The following is a 24422-nucleotide window of genomic DNA, read 5'->3' as shown; positions in this document are numbered from 1 at the left end:
GAAATTCACAAATCAACTTTATTTATCCAGTACACCACTGGAATACAACTAAATCTTAGGAATAAAGCTTTTGGTGGTTTATATTTTTTGTTACTTTAAACCTTCCATTTAATTCCTCAATGTTTTAACGGAATGTAGAAGCGCAAAAACGCACAACCCCTCGCTTTATGAAACGAAAGAAAAGTGTCACCCCTCCAACCACGAGGGGAAGGAAATACGTTTTTAAGATGGGTTCTAAACCCCCATGCTCGGCCAACGACGCGAAATCAGCTTGGTACTCTTAAAACCAGGTTAGGGCGAGATGGGTCGTAACCATCAGCACCCTTGATTGAGGGCGGCAACTCAATTGCGGAAGGTGTTTTTAATGTGGTGGTGAATACAAGCAACCGGCTGCCAAGTCACGTGGGCCCCATCACACGTACAACGCACACAATCGGGAAACATCGATTAAGAGATTTCATGCAAGTACTGTGATCTTAAAGCCAGATTCACGTCTGAAAAGTGCAACGTAATCGCCGGTGAACTTCAACAGGGAAAATGTAACCGTATTTGGGACGAACAGCCAATTCGTTTGCAATTGTCACATGGTGCTGAAATACATTGCTATAATTCAGAGCAGACTGCCACTTGCAAATAAGATTTTGTCTTTGCTAAATGCAACCGGATGTACAACTGGTTGCAGAGACGTCCACACATCGGTGATGGTTGCAACCAACCACATTTCGCTACTGATCGCTCACGTGGGGTTCTGGCTTAAGACTCGATAGGAAGCAAAGAGGCATTGTTATGCCCCACTTTGCTGTTCGTCTGGCCCTGGCCATAACCTTGTCAAAACCCAGAGTTGGATAAGGCAGTTGAGGCCTCCCATCAAGAACAAGCCATGGTAAAAGCCAAACCAAACTTAGGACTCCATCAACAAAGATCCCACAACTGCTAACACATATGCACATTGTGTGAAGCCAAGTGCAGTGGTTCATTGCAAAGTACCCTTTAAAGTTTACAATCACACTCATGACCCGGTTGTTTTTTTATAACATAACCAGAGGCCTATGGGCTCCCCTTTTCAATGTGAAATGGCTGTGTATAGTTACAGAAAATCTGTCCACAGCAACACTGTTTTATACCCTCTTGTGGACAGAGAAACAAATATGCCCAAGTTATTTAAATTTTACACCAACGGCACCCAAACTCCAGTCGTAGCAGCTCCCTCACTGCCCATCTTTTTCAGCATTGCCAATCCAAATGGATGTTTTACACCATTACTTGATACCGTTTCACCATAATCCCAATTCACCACTAAGTTTCCCATTAGGAGTTGCAGTGGGGGGGGGGGATGCTGATAACAGAGTTATTTGGAGCAGTGGAGGGCTGCGATTAACCAGCATTTGGGGGAGATGCATTTCATCAGGTAAGGCACTCCACGTGAATCTGGAAACACTGCACCCCAGCCTCTGCCATCAAGGTTAAAAATCATGGGAGGGGGGGGGGGAAATGGAAGAAAGCAACTTTGGCTTTTCCTGGCCAAATAGGGGCAACAAGGTGAGAGGACAACTCGAGTTTGATTAAAAGTGTCTGACAAAGGCAATGCCAGCCAGAAGCTCGGTATATGGTGACCTGCACGGAGAAAGGACATTGATCATTTTCTGTATCGCATCATGTGGAGGTGGCAAGTATACAAATGATGGCTTAAAAAATGTAACCCGGAGAAACTACACAATCGGCATTAAACAAACACGTAACTTACATCTCCAATGTGGCCAATTGCCCTCCAATCATTTACAACATATGTTCATGTATGCGTGTGTAGTCCATTTTTCGAATTTACTGCTGGAGGAGGGCCACCCCACGCCATGCGGGTTTTACCACACTTCACGCAGGTCAGGAAGTGATAAAGTTGGCCACATCTCAAGGTGGGGGGGGGGGCATTATACAAGTCCTCCACAACTCCTGTGCGGTTTTAAGCTTGAAAAGGTTCAGAGACTGCATTGGCATATGTGCAGAAAAACGCACAGCCCTTTGTAAATGTACTGCTGGGTGAAGGCCTCTCTGTGCCGTGTCTGTCACAGGGGTTGACCGCACTTTGTCACGCTAGTCGGTGCGGGTGTGGTGAAGTGTGGATGGAGAAACGAGGACCTAGGTTTAGCCTGTGGCCAGGAATCGAACTCGGATGGCGGGATTCACAGCGGCGGTGGGGGATAACCACTGCACAGGGTAAACAAACTTTACCCAAAGCGTCACGAAGAAACAGTCGTCATCGGGTAACGTTGCAGGAAACGGCAAAAGGAAATACTGTGGAATACTCGAGCTCATGAAACATTTTCCTGTTGCAACACTCCATTCAGTAATACTTGCAGCAGCTAGCGTTATCAATTAAGCATTTTAACTCACACCCCCAGCGATGTCATTAATTGGTCAAATTACATTTTAAAAATCTAAACATTTCAGTGAATATAGGATCACCAGCGGCTGCAGGTGTTACGTTGAACCCAATTACTGGTCGAATCACATGCCATTTGTAGTTCATACCTTATAATATTCTGTGTCCATCACACATAGCTGAAAAGGCCCTTAACCGAGTAGTTTATATTTGGCGAATACAAATTCTAAGTGGGCAGGGGTGCAAAACGTGCAAGGAAGTGATTTCAAGAAGACATCGCCCCTCCATCTGGCCTGCCACTAAAATTGGGTTCGCACCGTCACTGTCATGAATATTCCTTGGACCACTGGAACACGTCGTTCTATCAAGAGGATTTTCAAAACGTTTGGGAGCAATTCCACAAACAAGCGATGACTGTTCGGGGCGTCGGCACCACCCCATCAAAACCTTGAGCTGCCGCCACCACCACCACCGCTCCCTTGTTTCACTGCTAACAATTCTGCTATGCGTTTGGGTGGCTGTCCCACCCGTGGAGAGGCGGTGCCCACAGCAACCGGGCCACCAGCCCCCGACCCTTGCTATGGCATTGATGTTTATGTTTACTGCGAATACACAACTATATCTGCATGATCAGTCTTTACTTTTATTTAAAATTATTACTTGTTTTTTGCCATGACTGTAACACGTTTGTGAAACGTACTTTAGCAAAGCAATCGTTCGCATTATTTCTGTCTTACATTCCTTAATTAATGGCATGGTCAGTACCAAGAACGGCGGTTCCCAGAATTTTCTTGCACGACCAAGTGTCTCTCATCATCCTCCTCATCCCTCTGGGGGTGGGTAAAATGCGCACCACCTGGACAAGACTGCTCCCATTGGTGGGAAGTCATGTGTTTTATGAACAGGCTGGATCACCACAAACACAAACTGTAAAAAAAACAAATGTTCAAGTTGCCGAAAGCTTGTTTCAAATTCTAATTAACCTTTATAAGGACACACAAATCAGACAGTAGAATCTCCCCACGCCAGAATAACTCCTCAATCTTCAAGTGTCACAAACGGTGAACAGTAAGGTGAAGGTGCAGCCCTGCAATTGCTTGCTCACGTGACTGCTGGCGGAGGGGTCTCCACTAGGGGGAGCTCTAGACAACCCCCCTCCAGAAGGTATTCTGGGCTTCTCTTCCACGCTGGCCAGGCATAAATTAAAGATTGTTTATTTGACCCAGGTGAGGCCCACCGGAGCTGTACAGCTCTTTTCGGACGTGACCTGGCTATCACAAATGACAGCTTAATAAAGCGGCTTATTCATACTATTTGGTTCTTTCTACCTACGTGACTTCACCGAAAGAACCAAAGAGTATGGATTCCTGCAGTCACGAAAGCTTCAAATCAAGACTAAAGTGGCTTATTACGTGGAAATTTATATCAGCAAAATAATTAAACGCATGTTGATTCTAAATGCGGAGTGGAAAACCGGAGGACCCGGAGAAAAATCCACGTGACCACGGGGAGAACACGCAAACTCCAAACATACAGGCGTCAGCTTCGGGATCAAACCCATGACCTGTATACCAAGCAAGGAAGTTAACATCTCGCCCCAGTTAACATCTTGGAAGAGACTAAAGTACCAACACTTCACCCCACCACATGCGACCTAACAATCGACTGGCACGTACTCTTTATGCTGCTGGCGATGGGATTTTAGAGACTTGCCCAACGGCTTTTAACTGCCGCGCCGGAGGAAGTAACCGAACCGGCGCCCTCCGGATTGCCATTCCAGTGGGCCGACCCAATGGCTCCACCGCGGCAGCACCTGCCGGGGTCGTGGCGCAAAACCGCACCATGACGAGCGGCAGGGCATTGCGGGAAGCGGAGCCGAGGTGAAAGGACGGCGGCCAACTCGTAACGCGGAGCGAGCGCTCTTCAAAAGCCGAGTGATTGTTCCAACGATCTGCCACAGGCGATGGTAGGTCCTATGGGCGGTGAGATGCAGTTGCAAACACGAGTTATATAGGCTGCATCAATCCAAGTTGTTTGTGTTGCGATCGTGACGTGCAATGGGGTCCACAAAATCATTCCCACAGATCGGGGGCAAATAATATCATTTTTGACACCTCCGTGAACTCCTGTAAGAACGTTGCCCTTATTTCAGCCAAGTGTGACCTCTGCTTGGCCCTAGTAGAACGAGACCTTCCCTTTCAAAAAGTGCTTCACGATAACAGGAATGCAGCGACAGAATAAACGTAACCAGCTAGAGTACAGCAAGTCGGACTGCTAATCACGTAGGCATGTATATAAACGTCACCCATATATACACGCAAAGTACGGTATACCCAAAGGTTACGTTAGGAAGCTTCGTGTATGAAAACTGCACTTAAAGCTCCCCCCCCCCCACCCTGTTGAAAGCTCCATAACGATAATTACAACGATTAATGGCAGTTCCTTTGCGCTCAGTTATGGAATTTACCATCTTACGTGGAGCCACTGCGCAAGGATATTTAACAATGAAACGCTATGTACAAAGACAAAGATCCCCAGTATAGCCTTAACAAACTTGCTGGGCCAAGTGCTGTTAGCGAGCACCTATGAAGGCCGGCACGGCACACGAGGCAGTGGGTGGCCAGCAACAGGCCCGGCCACTTTTGTCTCCCCAGTGGCGATGTTTACACACCGCACCAGGTACTCATTTGAGGCCGAGTCGAACTTGGGGAGGCCCAGAACCGGTTCAGATAATCGTCACTGGTGTTGGCCATGAGCGGGAATTGAACTCGGGTCCCCGAGTTTACAGCCCGCCCCCTATGTACACACACGCACGCGCACGACACAAGCCTGTCTTTAATTCCCACCTATGCAACGACTGCTAATCCTGCACTAATGGACGTGGAGGAGGTGTTTATCCGTCTGAAAAATTATATCAACACAGGCTCAACTCCTTCATAAATTGCCGATTGCGAGGGTGCATGGAAATATACCACGTACGAGGATTTCCTTCTGGCCGTGTTAATTTTCTGCGATGCTAATGAGCAGTACTTGCGTGAATTAGCTGAGCTAGTGGATTTACCTTAATGCACACTACGCCCGAAGGTTGTTAGAACAACGGGGTTATGCGGCTGGTTGTTGGGTGGTTTAAAAGTGGGCTCATGAATAGAAACACCCCGATGAAAAAAAAATTGGTTGGCTCCAGAGCACGGTGTCCAGTTTGTCAAAACAATACAAACGTAAGACGACTGCTCCTACAACCACCAGATACCAGCGGCCACGATGATGATGATGACGACGATGATAAGGAAGACAATGAAACATTACGAGGTGTGAATTGGACCATGGCCACAGAGGTGAACGGACCGACCACATGATCTAGCTACTGCAATCGTAATGAAGACGACAATGACCACTTATAAATCTATTTTTTTAAAATACCTACAACACAAAAGGGTCCTCCACAGTTAAAACTTCACTTCCAAACCTAAAGGTGTTCCCGTAAAAGGAATGCAACACGGCTCCCTATTATTTAAATCGCCGAGCCAGGTATATAAATACAAACTACATAACCGTAACAACCACCAAACAAGAGATACACCTGTTAACAGCAGCATAGGATACCCCAACCAGGGACTACACCTCAAACATACCAGGGCCCTTTTTCGGCTGGATGTCAATGATTGGTTGGTGAGGAGAGGATAGGAGAGACTGCGATGATGAGGATAAGTGCCTCACTAAATGATTGGCTCACTCTTTTGCTTGCTCAGTCATGCATAAACTCACGTACTCACGCATACACACACCTGCACGCTCACTCACATATCCACTATGTACGCAGTCTCACACTCATCCACTCTCTCGCTCGCTCACTCACGTGTTCAACTCATCTATCGACAGAACTTGCTGGCTCTTCACCCGTGCAGGCACCCACTCACCGACCGAACCACTCATTAACTCAAGTTACTCACACCATCACTTACACATGTTCCCACACTTGCCCTCTCACCCGTTCACACACGGAGGGCCCCCTGCTACTCTGCTAAGACTCACAAATCCGGACCCCCGAAACCCCAATGCCCGACCGGTGTTAATCTGCCGGCGATGCGCCGTTCTTTCGGGTGACGTCGGCCTGATGGAGGAGGATGGACGTCGGTGGTTTGCTCCTCCAGTGGGAGAGCTTTCCGGCCGAGAACATCAGGTTCACGGCCGGCATGGAGACTCCCTGCTCCGTGCTGGGGACTGTGGGAGGCGGATGGGGAGCGAGTGGTGTGGAGCTCTCATTGGAGCCACCGTCCTGCGGGAGGGGGGGGGGTACAACAAGGGCAGCACATTTTTATTTGTTTCCATTATCAGAATCAGAATATTTATACTGGAGAAATCTGATGAGCTATAAAGCGATTTTTCACTGATGTCCAGTAGCCATCCATTCAAAGATTTTACGTGCAGACAACGGCTCCTTCAGAATAAACATTGTTCATGTCACTATCACAATCACCATCATCATGATACCACAGCACTGTGTGCCAGGCTAGGTACACTTTGGTCCAGAGACACAGCACAGGGGCAAGAGAGACAAGAGGCCTCACCTGGTAGTGACTGATGAAGTCCAGCAGCTGCAGCGAAAGCTTTCGGCTGAAATGCAGCAGCTCATCCAAACTGGGGAAGGGAGCGCAAAAAATTCAAAACGGCGGCGGCTAGGAAGTCGTACGTTCCTACGTGTGGATGTCGCTACGCGAAACCGAAACGTTCCTCGCTTTTATACCCCGTGTAGGCAGTGAAGAGTTAATTCTCAAGCGCACGACGTGCGGACACATCGCGGGCCCAAACTGTCGAATTTAAACCCACGCGGATCGACGCGTCGTTACGTTGCCTGCCAGCCGGGGCGGGCCATTGTGTGTACACACTCGCGACAACGCTCACCTCTCCTTGCGGAACAGCGAGTGGGAGGCCACCCTCTCGCACACGCTCTTGTTCAACTCCGAGTTGAAGAGAGGAATCCCGAAGCAGAGTTCCAGCGGAACCCAATTATCCGCTGGCGACACGGCAGGGGGGGGGGGGTGGGGGCGGGAGGTGGGACGGAGACCAGGCGGACGGTAATTACGCAGAAAACGGACGCATCGTCACTTGCAATTGGTTCAGCAGCTCACCAGCCAAGTGTGACCTCTTGAGTGTTATCCATTAAGTCCTCGCTTAACCGCGTGTTCACACGGGGCGTTTTCGCCATAACTCGGTTCATAACGCGGAACGTGCCCGCAATAACATGGTACGCGCAACGCTACAACGGAGTATCTGAGCGGTCGACAACTACTTTCTTGAGCTGCACGGCTGAGCGGAGTGACAAAGTACGCGGAATGATATAGTAACGCAGCGGCGTACCCTCAGTTATTTCTCCCGTCATCCTACTAATGTCATGTGCGTACATCGCATCCCGCCAACCTTTAACGTGACATTATTTAAGGGGAAATTGCTTTCACTTAACGTGGCACTTTTCAGGAAAGCATCTACCGCATTAAACGAGGACCTAAACCGTTGTTTGCATGGGTTTTCTAAGGGTGTCACAGTTCCCTTCCAATTGCAACTAATTCCTGAAATGAAAATGGCCAAACGTCTTAGTGCAGGACCCTCATGAAAAGTCCTGAGACTCGGTAAAGCTTTGATGAAAACAATGAAATAGAAGATGAACATTACACTTTGTAACTGTGAGCTGGCCAAATGGCCACCCGATAGTTATCAACACTGCCCAAAATTATACGGAGATCTTCCAGGCATGGTCAATGCTAAAAGATATGTGCCGAATTTCCCGGCAATTTGTTCAGGCGATTTGCAGTATTCGTGAAACCAAGGCGAAGTGGCCACTGGCGGACGCACGGACAGACAAACATTTCCTGGGCATGGCGACAGGTGCATCACCTGCCTGAAACGAACGAGCGCGTGAACAACTACGAGGACACGCGAGTGCGCGCGGCGGTGCGAGCGTGCGGCACTCACCCTGGGCCGTGGGAGCGCTCGGAGGGGCTCTCCTCGGCGCCGTCTTCTCGACCGCCCCCTCGGCGTCGCCGCCCACCATCTCAAACGAGTCGGCGCTGCCCTGCGTGTCCGAGTCGGCCGGCGAATCCTCCGCGGTGCCAGCAGGGGGCCCCTCTGTTTCATCGTCGGGACACCCGTGGCAAACGAGCGCAAGCACACGGAGGCACGCACCAGCACCAACGTGATGAACACAACGACACTCGCCGATCGCCGCTAAGCGGCGGTAACGTCACCACGGCACCTGTGCCAGGCCGGGTGCACTTTGAGGCCACGTGAAGTGTCGAAGTGTCGACGGCTCGCTGACAGGAGGTCACGCGACAGACCCAGGTGTCATGGGTTGACTGACTGCTGCTCGCTCTCTCTTCTCCCGACACCTGTGCACTCTCTCTCATTCCACTCGCACCTGTGACCTCTCGACTCCTCGGTGTGACCATGGCGATGAAGCCGCACGAGTGCTCGAGGTCGAGCTTCTCCCGCAGTGCCTGCACAGCCGGGTGCCGGCACATGTGCTCCAGGCTGAAGTCTGTGGCAAAAAGTGAGCGCCAAAACAAACACAAAAGTTCAGATTAAGAGTCATAATACAGGCAGGATGCGATTTCTAGGCAGCAAGTACGCACTGGTGACTATAATGCCTCGCATGCGTGTAACATCACCATATCGCGTGTATAACAAACCCAGGATTTTGCATTTGGTCAACCAACTCAAGCGTGAAAACTGTGGCCATGTTACTTGAGAGAGGAGCGGGAGAATGTACGTATTTATATTGTAGGTATGTTGAACTTCTTTCGCGCCGTACATAGCCAACCGTGCTAATCGGAGGTGCCGAGGAAGGACAACAAACTAAACACTAAAAAATTAGACGAACGCTATACCGGTTTCAACCTTGATGGGATTCATTAGTACAGGATAGCCATCATTGTCTACTGCTGCCTTATCCCTGACAGATATTTGTTCCCCTTGTGGGTACAAGTCTTCACCTCCGACACTTACCTCCCTTGATGATGAAAAATTAGACGAACGCTATACCGGTTTCAACCTTGATGGGATTCATTAGTACAGGATAGCCATCATTGTCTACTGCTGCCTTATCCCTGACAGATATTTGTTCCCCTTGTGGGTACAAGTCTTCACCTCTGACACTTACCTCCCTTGATGATGGGCTCATCAATCGGGAATGGAACGTAAACGACTTCGCCGTCCGCCTGTGCTCCATGTCCCTGCCGCAAGCAAACACCTCGTTAGCATCATCGCATCGCCATCCTGTGTCGGAGTCATCACAGCAAATGCTCATTAGGGGGCTCATATTATCGTAATACACACACACACACATGACCACTGCAACAAAATAAATGTTATTTCATTACACAAAAAAATCTTCCCCGAGTATCAAAGCACTTATTTCGGGAGGCTCCTTCTTCGGGCGGTTTGACCAATTAAGATTTGAAGGAACGTTTTTGCATGTGAAGTACGCAGAGGAGACCCACCATCGGCTACATTTAGGGAGATTTGGTCACAGGGCATGTCGGATTTTATTTTGTTTTACCCAGGACAGCCTCACTGCATCTCAAAGACTATTTTTCAGGAGGGTCCTGCCAACGTTTTTGCAGTTGGGAGCAATGCTGCTGTTATCCTAATTAAGTCATTTGCAGGCAATGGTTTCAGCATTGGGATGTTTGGCCGATACCAGTTACATTGTAGGGCTTTTTTAAGCTTACTGGTAGGAAACCGGAGAACCCCTGAAGAAACTCATGCAGAACCAGGGGGAGAACGTACAAACTCCACACAGAGTCAGCACTCGAACCCATGTGCTTCTTGCTGTGAGGCACGAGGCTAACAACCATGCCACCTTGCCGCCCACAAACACATGATGAGTAGTATAGATCAGTGGTTCTCAACTTTTCTTGGCTACTGCACCGCCTTGTTGAATTTTGTTTCAACCGAGTACCCCCACCCCCCCCCCCCCCACCTTGCCTGACCCAACATGGTATTGACAAATAAATGTATGAATAATTAACATCAATATCGTTCTAAGTTGCCATGTGGATTTAAATTGTTATCGTAGTTATTTTATATTAGCAGATTCGTACATGATTATTCACCAATAAATCTCATGCATGAAATTATATATGCAGAATATTGGGAAAAGCCCATACAGGTTGGACAGGAGCCACGACGAAGAAGATACATTTATAAATCACCTCGCGAACCCCCAGGGATCCCCGTACCCCCCTGGTTGAGAACCAGATGTATAGATGATAAAGGGGGATGATCCCGAGGGTGGCGAATACCTGAACGAGGACGGCAGAGTGCGTGAGCGCGTCGTTCAGCGTCATGAGGACGTTGGACGTGGCCACCACCCCGGGGTCATGACCCCAGGATGTGATGAGTAACCGCTCGTAGCCCTGAAATGCGAACAGACGCGATCAATACAAAAGCTGTTAATCCTTGCGTGTCGGTACGTGTGTGTGTGGAGCCCAAGTGTACACCTACTATCCACAATATCCACTCCAGATGCCAAGAAGCTTCCGAGATGCGGGACACATTTCCACCGATTTTGCCACAATTACGAATGCTATAACTAAGCTCCATTGTCCGAGTATACAGTTAATTTGCACACGGTTGTGACAGGATTTATTCTTACATTTTTTTTATTTGGATTTAAGCACTATGTATTGTTTATCGTATTTGCAGTAAGTTCTGGCATGGGTGTTGGGGACAAGACTGTTGTTTTTGCTCATGCTAGATTGCCCATTGCCACCCTGCAATGTCCTGTCAACAGTCTTGGGCTGTGGTCTATGAATCTGTATGTAACTCTATGAATCTGTATGTAACTCTATGAATCTCTATGCAACTCAGTGTAACTATGATGTCCTGTAACTGCGGCCACTGGCAACGATCTTTGGCTGTGGTCTATGATCCTGTATGTAACTCTATAAATGTTTATGTAACTCTATGGATCTCTATGTAACTCTATGGATCTCCATGCAACTCGATGGATCTCCATGCAACTCAATGTAACTGATGTCCTGTAAACTGCCGCCACCGCCGATTGTCTATGGCTGCGGCCGTCCTCGTAACAGAGTTACTCATCACCAATGGGGCCATACCAGCGGATAAAATAAACTCCCGAGTTCCGATTTGTCGGATGGGCATTCGCTGGGAATGCTCACAGGTACCTGGAATATAGAGGGCAGGCGCCGCAGCCGTGTGCCTTTGGAGAGGAGTAGGGAGGGCGGGCCCCAGCCGGTGAGGTGGTACACGTACAGCTTGAACCAGATGGAGCTCACCTCTGGGATCGCCGGACCCATGTGCTGCACACAAGATATATCGTTCTTTAAAGCAAACTCGCGCAACAATGGCTACTGTCACAGCCAGAGAAGATTCTATATCAAGCAGCGACGCGCTGCTTTTGTGTTTGACCCGCGTGTGTTGACGTCCATCGATGAGCTTCAACAAACGTGCACGTGTCTGCACATCCGACTACTACGGGCTCCCAAGATTGGCCCAGGGCATCCTTGCCAAGCCTGCTGCCTCCTGATCACGCCCCCTAATGCCCACGGAGGGCGAGACCTGTGGGGTGCAGCTGCTGATGGGGCGGATCTCGTTGCTGAGCGGCGCCATGGAGACGAGTAGGGCGTAGTTCTTGTTCAGGACGCGGCTGCACGTGGCCGGGTCCAGTCCCAAGAGGCTCTCGCAGCGCAGCAGGTCCAGCGGCAGGCCTTGGCAACGCGCGCGCGCGCGCGCGGGTCGAGCAGCAGCGCGGTTGGGGGCAGCGGGAGGTGCGCGCGACCACGGACGGGGGCGGAGAAACGATGAAGTGTAGAGGACACGGGAGGGATGAGAAGAGATCATTTAATTGGCGGCATAACCGGTAGCTTGATTTCAGGCGGAACGGGTCTGCAGCACTTATTTTTATTATCTTGGCGCGTCGGAGTGCATCTCGCCCTATTTTGTATTCACGGATTGTGATTATTATAATAGGAATAGACAGTAAAGTAATACAGGATTAATTATGGATAACCATACCCCTGTACTCGAGTGGAGTGCTTTATTTCAATAACCAATGATTCACTCCCAATTCAGCCAAGCAGCATTGCAGAAAACTGAGGGTGAAAAAATTACACCTGGGATATTATTCATGACCTAAATTACATTCTTACGCTCATTGTACGTGAACTAAAGTGTTTTTGCGTAAGAATGAATTGTTCCCGATTAGCACGGTTGGCTACGTACGGTGCAAAAGAAGTTCAACATACATATATATTTATTGCAGACCGATATATATTCATATCAGTCCTGGGAACACCATTCGTCAACCCCGCATGAAGTATGGTAAAAAAAAAAAATCCACAGTCCCAACACAAAGTGGGGAGGCATTTTTACAGCAGTAAATTGACAAAAGGCTCTACATTATTATTATAATACCACTAGATTCTACAGATTTAAACCACAATTGATTATCTAGATTATTACCACTATAGATTCTACATACACCACACGGGGCAAAGATGGAACGGATTCATAAAACAAAAAACTAAATTCATGATCCCAAATTTTCATAACTTGTCTAATTGCAGCAAGGGACTAAATTGTCACATTCATAATTAATTGCCCCCGCCACCTCCCGAACGATTTGCGAAACCAACTCTTTGTTTTTGTCATATTGGAACTTTTTTTTTTAATCCAGATTGTGCTTTCAGACGCAGAACCGATGCGGGGACCGTCGCAGAGCAGCGCGTCCTGGCCTTCAGGTATCGCGCGGAGCAGCTACCGTTGGGATGCATCTCGGGGTCCGGCGTGAGCTCCCGGTTGTGCCTCAGGAAGAGGATGGTGTTGCGCAGTGTGAGCGCGTGGTCGAAGTACCTCTGGGCCTCCCCCTCACCCGCCATCTGCACCTGTACTCGACGTTGAGGCAACAGGAATTTGACAAGAGAAGAATGAACTAAGAGGACACCGGCCTGAACCAGCTAATGATGTTAACGAGGATGCACCAAACGGTAAATGTTTTGTAGAGGCGCACAAGGTCTGTTTGCCGCCAGCTGTCAACGAGTTGAAAATATGAAGCTTCGTTAATGAACACTCTAGCGATGTCACTGCAGCACACCACTACCACACCTTTCAATACTGTTAAACATGACCAATGTTCTAGCGACACCAGAATGACAAAGTTTCACTGGGAATTTAAATTATAACTTTCGAAGCGCGAGTAGAGTTCTCAAAACCAGAGCACGGTGGCGCTCTGCAAAGGGAATCTTAACCACAATAATTATGACCACCGGTTGTTTCTCGCCAGTGGCTGTGTACCTTGTCAAGCTCCTGAAGGAAACTGTCCAAGCTCTCATCCGATAGCTTCCCCACCTCAAACATTGTCACCGCGTGGCTCTTGAGATTCTGCAAACGTCACGCGCCGTGAAGGTTTTACGAAGCTCTACTGGCCGTCACCAAATCAACGGGATTTGGTGAGAGATGGGACAGGGAGAGACAGATACAGAGGTAAGGACAACTGCATTTAATGCAAATGTTCTTGCTTTAGATAGCAACAAACTGCTCAAACAAAAAAGGAATATTGAATATGCCAGCGGTTCTCAACCAACCAGGCATGCTCCCCTGGGGGGGCCCAAAACCCTTTCGGGGGGGGCAGTGGAGGGGGGAGAAATTGAGGCTGCAGCATGGATACCATACAGGAGAGAATTTCAACGTGCCCAGTAAATGTCAGCGCCACGTTTGGGTGACAAAACAGGAATAAATAACATGATGAAACAGATGACTTACTAACACGGCATTGACTAGATGTGTGGGCATGCAATCTCTGTGTATTGTGGCCTCAGTATCTTGAGTTTTTTTTTGGGCTCAGAGGAGGGGTGGGAGATTTCAGGACAAGTGGTCTTGATTGGGTGGCTTTGATTGGGGGTTGGGGGGGGTTCAGAAACCCAAACAGGTAGAGAACCAATGGTATACGCACTCCAGTATCCTCCACTTACACAATGGCTTATTCCAACCTTTTTACCAAATTATTGAGCAATTTCAATAAGCAAATGATATGCCCCCTTCAGATGTTTTTCATATAAAAATTTGCATATTCCTTACACAACCCATCAGACACACATCCTTCTGGGAGCGTACAATTTCAGAAATACTGGTTAAACACATGAAAGATGGGTGGATTGGTTTCGGCATACAATATCTCATCAGCAGAGTCAGGCTTGATTGAAACAATGAAATGCCAGATGTGCATTGGCAAGGGCCCTCTCTGAAAAACGATGTAATATATAACACAATATAATCACGAGCATCATTGTGGAGAAAATGAGAAAAAAAATATGTAAGCAGACGAACACCAGTTGTGTTCTCCGCAATGACACCACTCACGACAATTTTGTATTTGCATGCGTACGCGCGAGTGTGCATGCGCCGGTGCGTACGTACGGGCGAGAGGTTCCCCATCATGAGGAAGGCGGTGAGCGTGGAGTCGAAGAGGAAGGCGATGCGCTTGCTGTGCGTACCCGGAGTCGGCGCGCAGCTCAGAGTAAGGCTGCTCACGCTCGCCGTGTCTGCGTGCGCGTAAAAGACGGCAAAAACATGTCCCTCTCGTGTAGCCTTAACGGGGTGCCACGGTGGTACTCCAATGACTTAAGACTGGCCAAGCCATCACTTAAAAGCCAAGAGTGGCGAGATTTGGCCCCGTGGTGGCAAGATGTTAACTACCTCGCCTGGTATGCAGATCAGGAACCAACCTCAGGTGGGTGGATTTGTGGCGAGTTATACTAACTGCGCCACTACCTCCGTATACACTTACAGGGATGCATGCCGCTCCTCTGCAAAAGTCTCAGAAGATGTCGATCTAGATTATGCTTTATAGGTAATGATTGCATCAAGAAGCATGGAAGTAATGGGGCTTCTTAGGCAAGGGTATCATGGTTCATTTGTTTTCAATAATGGTTCTAAACCAGACTCTGCTGGCCCATGAACAGCCCAATAATAGTTCAATAACAAAATGTGTGTAAAACAATCAAGGTGATCATGTTGTTTACATTTGAAAAGACAAATTAAATCAGTGTTATCATTAAACCTATCAATATCGTTGCAAAAATAATTTCAACTCGGGATTTATTTACCTTTACATTGTGTTGCCATGATGATCAAAGTGACCCCATCGAGCCAATCGCAACGCAACGGTGAGTACAAAATCAACAGATTCTATAGGACCTGCGAGCCACAAACCCACGTGCAACCTTACTTTTCCAGCTTTGCAGCCCACGGTAAACGACTCGACATGGACAAGCAAAGACATCGTTGCAAGACACCACCGCCATAGGGAAAAGCGTGCCCGTTATCGCCAGCTTCGCTGTGCACAGCCGTGGACATTCACCCGGATCGTCCTGGCTGGCAGTGTCGGTGTCGTTGGCGTCCTGCAAGGCTCCAAGTCCCACCGGGCGGCCTCCGTCCACTCCCTCGAAGCTCAGCAGCATCTTCTGTGGGTCCATCGTGGCCCTGGCGGGGTAAAAGGCGAGGGGGAGGAGACCGTAAGCGCCAACCGTGATCTCCACCTGCAGCACTCTCTCCACGTCCAAGCTGCATCAGGTCCGTGCCGGGCAACAGCGTGGCGTGGCACCATTAATCCAGCTGTGCACGAGTGATATCTGAACCAGTGCCGGGCCCCTCCCCTCATCCAGCAGAGGATTTGCTAGAGTACTATAATTCTCATTTCTAACTTTGGCATGAATAAAGCTTACGTGACCACTAACTCACTAGAGACGTAAGAAAACATAAATTCTCGATTCCTATGAAGACGTACCCCAAACTTTTGCTTTAAAATGCAGGAAAAATTAAGTGTGTGTTCTTTTTTTCTGCGAGAACACAATACTTCTGAATAATGAAAACGATGCGTAACGCACATACACGTCGAAAAACACACCAAACAGTTGTTCGATCAACGCTTCGTTACACCCGTGGGACGTCGTTATCGTCGTGCCGTATGTTTCACAACACTCTCAGTCAGCACCGTCGGAGCCACCACCTGAGCCTGTTGACTTGTGCCACCTCCCTCCAGCTCAGGTGCAGGGCCTCCTGAGTCAGCACCTGGACCTTCTTGCGGGCGAAGCCCAGGCGGTTGTAGAGCGACACCGCGTTCTGTGAATGCAAACGACACGAGCGACAACATCAATTGCCGCGCCTGCCGGTATCCCGCTAGGCAAAAAGAAAAACGAAACACTCGCGGCGGCGGCGTCCGACTTAACACTGCGGTGCATCGTGGCATGTTGAACACAACGCGTTAACGTTCGCGACTCCAAAGCACGCAGGGATCTTATTTTGCGGACATGTATGGAGGAGGTTGCGTGCGAGCCCAGAGCTCTCCAAAGACGAGACCAAAGCCCCATTAATGAAAGAGAGTATTTTAAGGCACATCATTATAGCACTGCTGTGACACCACTGCAATGTCAATCTCGTGCACTTTAACATGTCACTACGGCGAGGTCACTTGAGGGCTTTGGTGGTGCACCCAAACCATGATTCTCACGAATAAAGCTTCAAACCTCAATGTGCGGCAGTCACAACCTAGGTAGGCATCTACAAAAAGGCCACACTTGTTTTCCATCTTATTTGAAGGGAGTTTCCCAAGCTCTTTTGCATTTGGATGAATTACAGATGCTACAAGCGTGGGAATCCCTATTACAGTGAGAAAATTTGTATCGACACAATTGTGGGACAGACCGCTAACATATTTACCGGGGCTGGCATATGCCAAATTAGGAGATAAACTTGAATAAGATAGGTCTTTCTAGATTTTAAGTTTACGTGACTGCAAGGATCCATATTCTTTGGTTCTTTCGGTAAAGTCACGTAGGTAAAAAAAGAAAGATAGGTCTTCTTTTGAATCTGTGGGGACTTAGGTGAGCCCATGAACTCAATACCACTGAGAATTCAGTTGGTGGCAGATACCTAGATTTGGACACAAGATGTGAGCAGTGCTGGCTTCCTTCTCTGACACAGTACAGGGGCCCTGAGCCATCTGGCCACCACTGGGGCCAATAAACTGAGTACCACTTTGTTGAATATCAAACAGCGGTTTCACAATGTTTCTACTCGTCACCATCATAGGAATCTGAAATTTCCATTACTGGTTTAAGGCTGTAAACAACTAGGCAAGGGCCACCCCGTTGTTCACTTGAGCAGGGAGATGGTGACTTTGTACCTAATTGACAGACAAAATGACCAACATTTTGCTTGTACTGGAGTGTGTTATTGTGGCCACTGCAGACACAGGAATTCAAATCCAACATGCTCTGTAAATAATAATGAAAAAAAACATCAATGCGTTCAAGCTGCAAACTATTAGAAACAGCTGTCTCGTGTTTCAATGCTGCCTGAAGGGACGATAACACTTTAATTTCTTTTGAGTTGGAGGTCTAAGCAAGGCGGAGGAGCATTGTACATGCAACGTGGCGGTCGCAAGACAAACATGCAAGGCATGACGAGTGAGTCATGCCTGCAAGAAGCACGCCTGCAAGTGTTGGTATTTCTAGGCACACAACAACAGTGTAATTACAATCACATGATGTTCTGTTGTATAAACCTGGGGCACCAATTCTAACTTGACTTTCTGTGCTCGCACTCGTGCGAGCCGAATGTAAGACATGTGGCTGACGCAAGCATTCGCCAACAGCGATGAGTTGATGCCAGAGCAGTCGTGGCATCGTGTGGAAGTTGAACAGGACATGACAATGAAGTGCACGTTTAATGCCGGAATGATTCGAGGCTTCTTTGAAAGCTCGGAGATGGGCCTACCTTCACCAGGGACAGATCAATCTCCAGCACGCTCGCCAGCTGCACAGGAAATTAAAGAAAGGATTAAAAATAACAAACACACTCCGAAACATTTGTGCCGCGGAACAAACACAATTTTATTACTCTGTAATCTGGGTCATTACCACTGCTGCATTATTGCTATTATTGTTATCACTTCTTCTTTCATGCGGCCCATACATAGCAAGTATTGGATATTTAAGTGATTTAGCCATTAAATTGCTTTGTCTGACCCCGAGCGCAAATCCTAGCAACGGCTAACGTAAGTGGCGAGCGATATATGAACCAGCCCCTGTGCCTCTCACTTCACCAACTTGCACAGACCAAGCGTGGTGAAGTATGGTCAAATAACCTCCATGACCGACACGGCAGGGGGAAGCCTTCGTCCAGCAGTGGCTGGACAAAGGGCTGATTAAATTTTGATTTAAAGCTTTCGTGACTGCAGTAATTCATATTCTTAGCTCTTTCGGTAAAGTCACGTTGAAGGGAAACAATAAAATATATATAAAACAATAAAAATTCTCACGACGTTTCGACCATAACACAAACGTTTGTGTTATGGTCCAAACGTCGTGAGATCATAACACAAACGTTTGTGTTATGGTCGAAACGTCGTGAGAATTTTTTTTATTGTTTTATATATATTTTATTCTTTTATTGTTTCCATTCAACGTGGTGACTTTACCGAAAGAGCTAAGAATATGAAAGGGCTGATTATTACTGTAAATGAATATGGTGGGGAACACAAATAAAATAATTCACTCTTGGGGGGTGGGGGGGGGTTCCTGACTTAGGACATGAATCTTATGATGTAGGGAAGTTACCTGAATACAAAATTACATTGCTCCCATAACGTAACAAATGTCTCACAGCCCAGGTTTGTTTTTTGCCGAGGGAATCCCCTGGTGGCAGCGGCCCCTATGTGGCACAACGTGATCACGTGATCAACACAAGTGGGCATGTCTGCCAATGAGCGATGTTGCTTATTAGCTTTTCCAATAAAATAATTCGCCGGTACATTTTGGGTTTTACTTTGCCAAATTTGTCGCATGGACGTCATGCCGGCAGCGCCCACCTCGGCCACGTTGGTGTGCTCGTCGATCGAAACGAAGATCTTGTAGAGCAGCGTCTCAAAGTAGTCTCCCTGCAGCCGGTTCATGACGAAGCCTTCGAGTGGTGGAACTGCCAACGCAAGCGGGAAGGATGGACATTGCACCAACAAACACACACAGCTTGTACCCGCTCGGTCGCTCAGTCGCTCAGTCGGTCCTTCGCTGTCTCATTCAATTAAATAGACATTCACTCCATCAATCAGTAACCCACATTGCGTAATCTGGGTGCCATGATGGAGAGATGTTAACTACCTCGCCTGGTATGCAGGAGATCGTGGGTTGGCTCCCAACCGTGATGTCTGTATATTTGGAGTTGGCATGTTCTCCCCATGGTTGCATGGATTTTTCTCCAGGTCCTCCGGTTTTTCCCTCCACATTTAGAATCAACATCACGCGTTTAGAGAACCTGGCTGCAATAATTTCCACGTGATAAGCCACTTTAATTGAGCTATCATTTGTGGCCACGTCACTTCTAATAAAGAGCTATATAGCTCAGTGGGTCTTACCTGCTAGAATAATGTTTAATAGTTTTTAGTTTGAATCTGTTACTCACTTGCTCACTCCATTCAATCTCTCAATAATTCACTAAATCTATCATTTACTATATCAGTAAATCCCTTATTCATGCATGCTCACACACAATCGTATGCTCACTCATTCAGTGACCAGTGTGGTAGGAATGTACCAGAATGTCAGTTCTGAAACCTTATACACTACACTATACACTACAATACACTATACACTACGATATACTACCCTAGTATACACTACTACAGTGAGGGGAAAAAAGTATTTGATCCCCCGCTGATTTTGTACATTTGCCCACTGACAAAGAAATGATCAATCTATAATTTTAACGGTAGGTTTATTTGAACAGTGAGAGACAGAATAACAACAACAAAAATCCAGAAAAACGCATGTCAAAAATGTTATAAATTGATTTGCATTTTAATGAGAGAAATAAGTATTTGACCCCTCTGCAAAACATGACTTAGTACTTGGTGGCAAAACCCTTGTTGGCAATCACAGAGGTCAGACGTTTCTTGTAGTTGGCCACCAGGTTTGCACACATCTCAGGACAGATTTTGTCCCACTCTTCTTTGCAGATCTTCTCCAAGTCATTAAGGTTTCGAGGCTGACGTTTGGCAACTCGAACCTTCAGCTCCCTCCACAGATTTTCTATGGGATTAAGATCTGGAGACTGGCTAGGCCACTCCAGGACCTTAATGTGCTTCTTCTTGAGCCACTCCTTTGTTGCCTTGGCCGTGAGTTTTGGGTCATTGTCATGCTGGAATACCCATCCACGACCCATTTTCAATGCCCTGGCTGAGGGAAGGAGGTTCTCCCCCAAGATTTGACTGGTACATGGCCCCATCTATCGTCCCTTTGATGCGGTGAAGTTGTCCTGTCCCCTTAGCAAAAAAACACCCCCAAAGCATAATGTGTCCACCTCCATGTTTTACAGTGGGGATGGTGTTCTTGGGGTCATAGGCAACATTCCTCCTCCTCCAAACACGGCGAGTTGAGTTGATGCCAAAGAGCTCCATTTTGGTCTCATCTGACCACAACACTTTCACCCAGTTGTCCTCTGAATCATTCAGATGTTCATTGGCAAACTTCAGACGAGCATGCATATGTGCTTTCTTGAGCAGGGGGACCTTACGGGCGCTGCAGGATTTCAGTCCTTCACGGTGTAGTGTGTTACCAATTGTTTTCTTGGTGACTATGGTCCTAGCTGCCTTGAGATCATTGACAAGATCCTCCTGTGTACTTCTGGGCTGATTCGTCACCGTTCTCATGATCATTGCAACTCCACGAGGTGAGATCTTGCTTGGAGCCCCAGGCCGAGGGAGATTGACAGTTCTTTTCTGTTTTTTCCATTTGCGAATAATCGCACCAACTGTTGTCACCTTCTCACCAAGCTGCTTGGCAATGGTCTTGTAGCCCACTCCAGCCTTGTGATGGTCTACAATCTTGTCCCTGACATCCTTGGAGAGCTCTTTGGTCTTGGCCATGGTGGAGAGTTTGGAATCTGATTGATTGCTTCTGTGGACAGGTGTCTTTTATACAGGTAACAAGCTGAGATTAGGAGCACTCCCTTTAAGAGTGTGCTCCTAATCTCAGCTCGTTACCTGTATAAAAGACACCTGGGAGCCAGAAATCTTTCTGATTGAGAGGGGGTCAAATACTTATTTCCCTCATTAAAATGCAAATCAATTTATAACATTTTTGACATGCGTTTTTCTGGATTTTGTTGTTGCTATTCTGTCTCTCACTGTTCAAATAAACCTACCATTAAAATTATAGGCTGATCATTTATTTGTCAGTGGGCAAACGTACAAAATCAGCAGGGGATCAAATACTTTTTTCCCTCACTGTATGTTGAACTTCTTTCGCACAGTACATAGCCAACCGTGCTAATCGGAGGTACTGGGGAAAGACAACAAACTATAAACACACATCTACAAAACAGCCAATATAAATTGTATTGGAATCCGATCTTCCAGGCAATAATTACATAAACAATACAGCAAGCAGCTTTCTGAAGAAACATATCTGTGTGAATGCTCTCCTGTAATATACTCAAGTTTACTTTGTGTTGTCATTAGCTCGAGGACTCCGTGTTACTTCCAGTGTAAAGATCTTGCATGTTTTCAATTAAATGCATTCCGAAGATTAATTTTATATTAAAACAAACATCCCACCTAATGGATCAAGACTCGATTAGTTCCCTATTTGTTCAAGCGAGTTTAAAAAAATAAATAGGAATGCCGACTATGGGCCAACTTCTGTAGTAGGGTGTTAAAGCTGCAGTACTCTTAAGACTCAACAATCTGGAAAATATCCGGCCAGGTGGCTCAGTGGTAGAGCGAGTGGACTCACAATCAGAAAGGCTGTGAGCTCAAATCCTGGCTGGTGGTTGACTCAGTCCACCATCCCTTCAATAAAGTAAGCACCACTTTGTGAGGAAATCAACAGTGACTGTTCAATGGAGAGACTCGCCCCAGCATTAGAAAAGTAGAATTCCCATGACAGGCTCATAGTATATGAGCATGTATGCGTGTGCCGTACTACTCCTCTACACGTGTATGTTTAACTTCTTTTGCACCGCACGTAGCCAACTGTGCGAATTGGAGTTGCGTAAACAAGAATTTCTCCTTTAAACAAGAATCAAATGTACTTGTTTGACTATGTGGCAGAAACAGCAGCTTATGGATACTTGCAAGGAATCAGGTGGGTTGTAGTGGGTCCTGGCTGCATTATCCACATGAGCACCCAATTATTAACCAGTAAGCAAGCAGTGCATTACCTACAGTGTAATCCTAGGAGATTACTACCTATCTGTAACCAGATGCACCCTGAACTTTAGGCACGCAAAATAGCATTGTATAACTCATGAGCAATGTGTAGAGACAATTGCATTTATTGTATTATAAAAGCAGTAAGTATGGGGGGGGGGGGTAAAGGTGCAGCACTGCAACTGCCTGCTTCACACAACTGCTGGTGGAAGGACCTCCACTAGAGGGAGACAAAACAAATCCTCCTTTAGAAAGTATTGTTTAGTGCTGACCACACTTTATCCCACCCCACCCACACACGACCTGCCGATCGACCAACAGCGGAGCACCCATTTATACTGCTGGGTGGACAGAGGCAGGAAAGGGGATTTAAGAAGCTTGCCACCATTGATTTAACTGCCACTGCTGGGCCAGGACATTGCGAGCCGGGACACTTAATCGAACCAGGCGACGCCTCTGGAATGCATGTTCAGTGTGCCAACCATTACACCCGTGCCAGAAACCCATCGGCAATGTTTACATTAAAAGATGAAATACAGGGCAGCGAAGAGTCGCTACAGCTTGCAGTGCAAACCAACTAGAGGACAAGGTTAACCAAGCGAGAGACTGTCCCAGGGCTAGAAAGCAAATATGGAAAAAAAAGTCAAGGCAGAAACAGCTGGGCCAACAAGCGGTGCCCAGTGCACACCAAGTCCAACACATCCAAAGCAAATAAAATAAAACATCCACACATCGGTGGGCTCTGTGGCTTTGGCATCAGCTATCACATTGGGTTTAGAACAGATGGGCCTCTGTTACCTATGGCTGCTGGAGAGTGGTGGAAATGCTTTTTCCTCGATATGTAATGAACATTCTAAATGAACAGGAGACAGAGACAACGAATTGCGGTACACATCTCCCAAGTGACCGAACACATGAGAGGATAATAGTAGTAGTGATCCCCAGCTGTAATCTAGGTGGTGAGGACTTCATAGTGAGTGAAAAATAGCGGTTCACCCCAACCTCACCATCCCACAGTGAATGACAATACAAGCCAGCCGGTCTAACGATAACATCACGACTGTACAAACCCTGTTATTGTGTAACGTCTGAGTATGGACACATCTCTAAACGAGGAAAAAATGAATGGCAAATGAAAAATAACTCATTGTCATTTGTTTCTCAGTTTTATTTCAACTATGCTTTCAGTGTCATGCCATGAAACAAAGTGTCTATTGAAAATTCTCAATATATAGGGAACTAGCGGTAAGTACCCGGCGTTGCCGGGGCGAAAAATAAGACACACACATGGACTTACACACAGACATCGACCCACACACATAGAAACACATCGACTTACACGCACACACACACATATGGACTCACACAGACAGACATCGACTTTAGACACACACATGGAGTTACACACACACGGGCCGACGCACACACATCAACTTACACACACACATCGACTGACACACACACATAGATAGACTCACACACGTCCAGAAGCAGTTAGGTGTTATCACAACTACTTCTTCAATGCCTTCAAGCAAACTCTTATTAATTATCAATACTAAGGACGATGTTCTACACGTTCTACTACAGATACAGATATGATATTTAATTGCAATTAAATAATACATTTTTTTTTTATTTAAAGCTTTCGTGACTGCAGGGAATCATAATCTTGGTTCTTTCGGTAAAGACACGTAGAAGGGAAACAATAAAATAAAATAAAAATATAAAACAATACAATTCTCACGACGTTTCGACTGCAATACAAGCAATGAACATCAGGTCTGAAAACCACAGCAAGAAAATTTTTAAAATGTTTTGAAA

At 47.1% G+C, this 24422-nt stretch overlaps 1 protein-coding gene across 2 annotated transcripts in view; it reads right to left on the bottom strand.

Moving 5' to 3' along the window:
- Nucleotides 1-24422, bottom strand: part of FAM91A1 (family with sequence similarity 91 member A1) — a 35891-nt gene continuing 11469 nt past the window's right edge. For both annotated transcript variants that reach the window (XM_032959488.2, XM_032959489.2), the window contains 16 exons: nt 19266-19372; nt 18173-18211; nt 16404-16516; nt 15756-15877; nt 14813-14937; nt 13691-13777; nt 13158-13281; nt 11957-12105; nt 11563-11697; nt 10675-10788; nt 9531-9603; nt 8790-8909; nt 8348-8500; nt 7280-7391; nt 6946-7015; nt 1-6653 (listed from right to left, as the gene is read on the bottom strand). In XM_032959488.2, the coding sequence (XP_032815379.1) occupies nt 6447-6653; nt 6946-7015; nt 7280-7391; nt 8348-8500; nt 8790-8909; nt 9531-9603; nt 10675-10788; nt 11563-11697; nt 11957-12105; nt 13158-13281; nt 13691-13777; nt 14813-14937; nt 15756-15877; nt 16404-16516; nt 18173-18211; nt 19266-19372 (1850 nt within the window). In that variant the 3' untranslated portion in view covers nt 1-6446. The remainder of the gene's footprint in view (nt 6654-6945; nt 7016-7279; nt 7392-8347; nt 8501-8789; nt 8910-9530; nt 9604-10674; nt 10789-11562; nt 11698-11956; nt 12106-13157; nt 13282-13690; nt 13778-14812; nt 14938-15755; nt 15878-16403; nt 16517-18172; nt 18212-19265; nt 19373-24422) is intronic.

This window comes from Petromyzon marinus, chromosome 23, assembly GCF_048934315.1.
Source record: "Petromyzon marinus isolate PM22_M1 ecotype Great Lakes invasive population chromosome 23, UKy_Petmar_22M1.pri1.0, whole genome shotgun sequence".
In the NCBI taxonomy this organism is placed as follows: domain Eukaryota; kingdom Metazoa; phylum Chordata; class Hyperoartia; order Petromyzontiformes; family Petromyzontidae; genus Petromyzon; species Petromyzon marinus.
The sequence above is the reverse complement of the archived record's forward strand: the minus strand, read 5'-3'. Positions and strand labels throughout refer to the sequence as shown.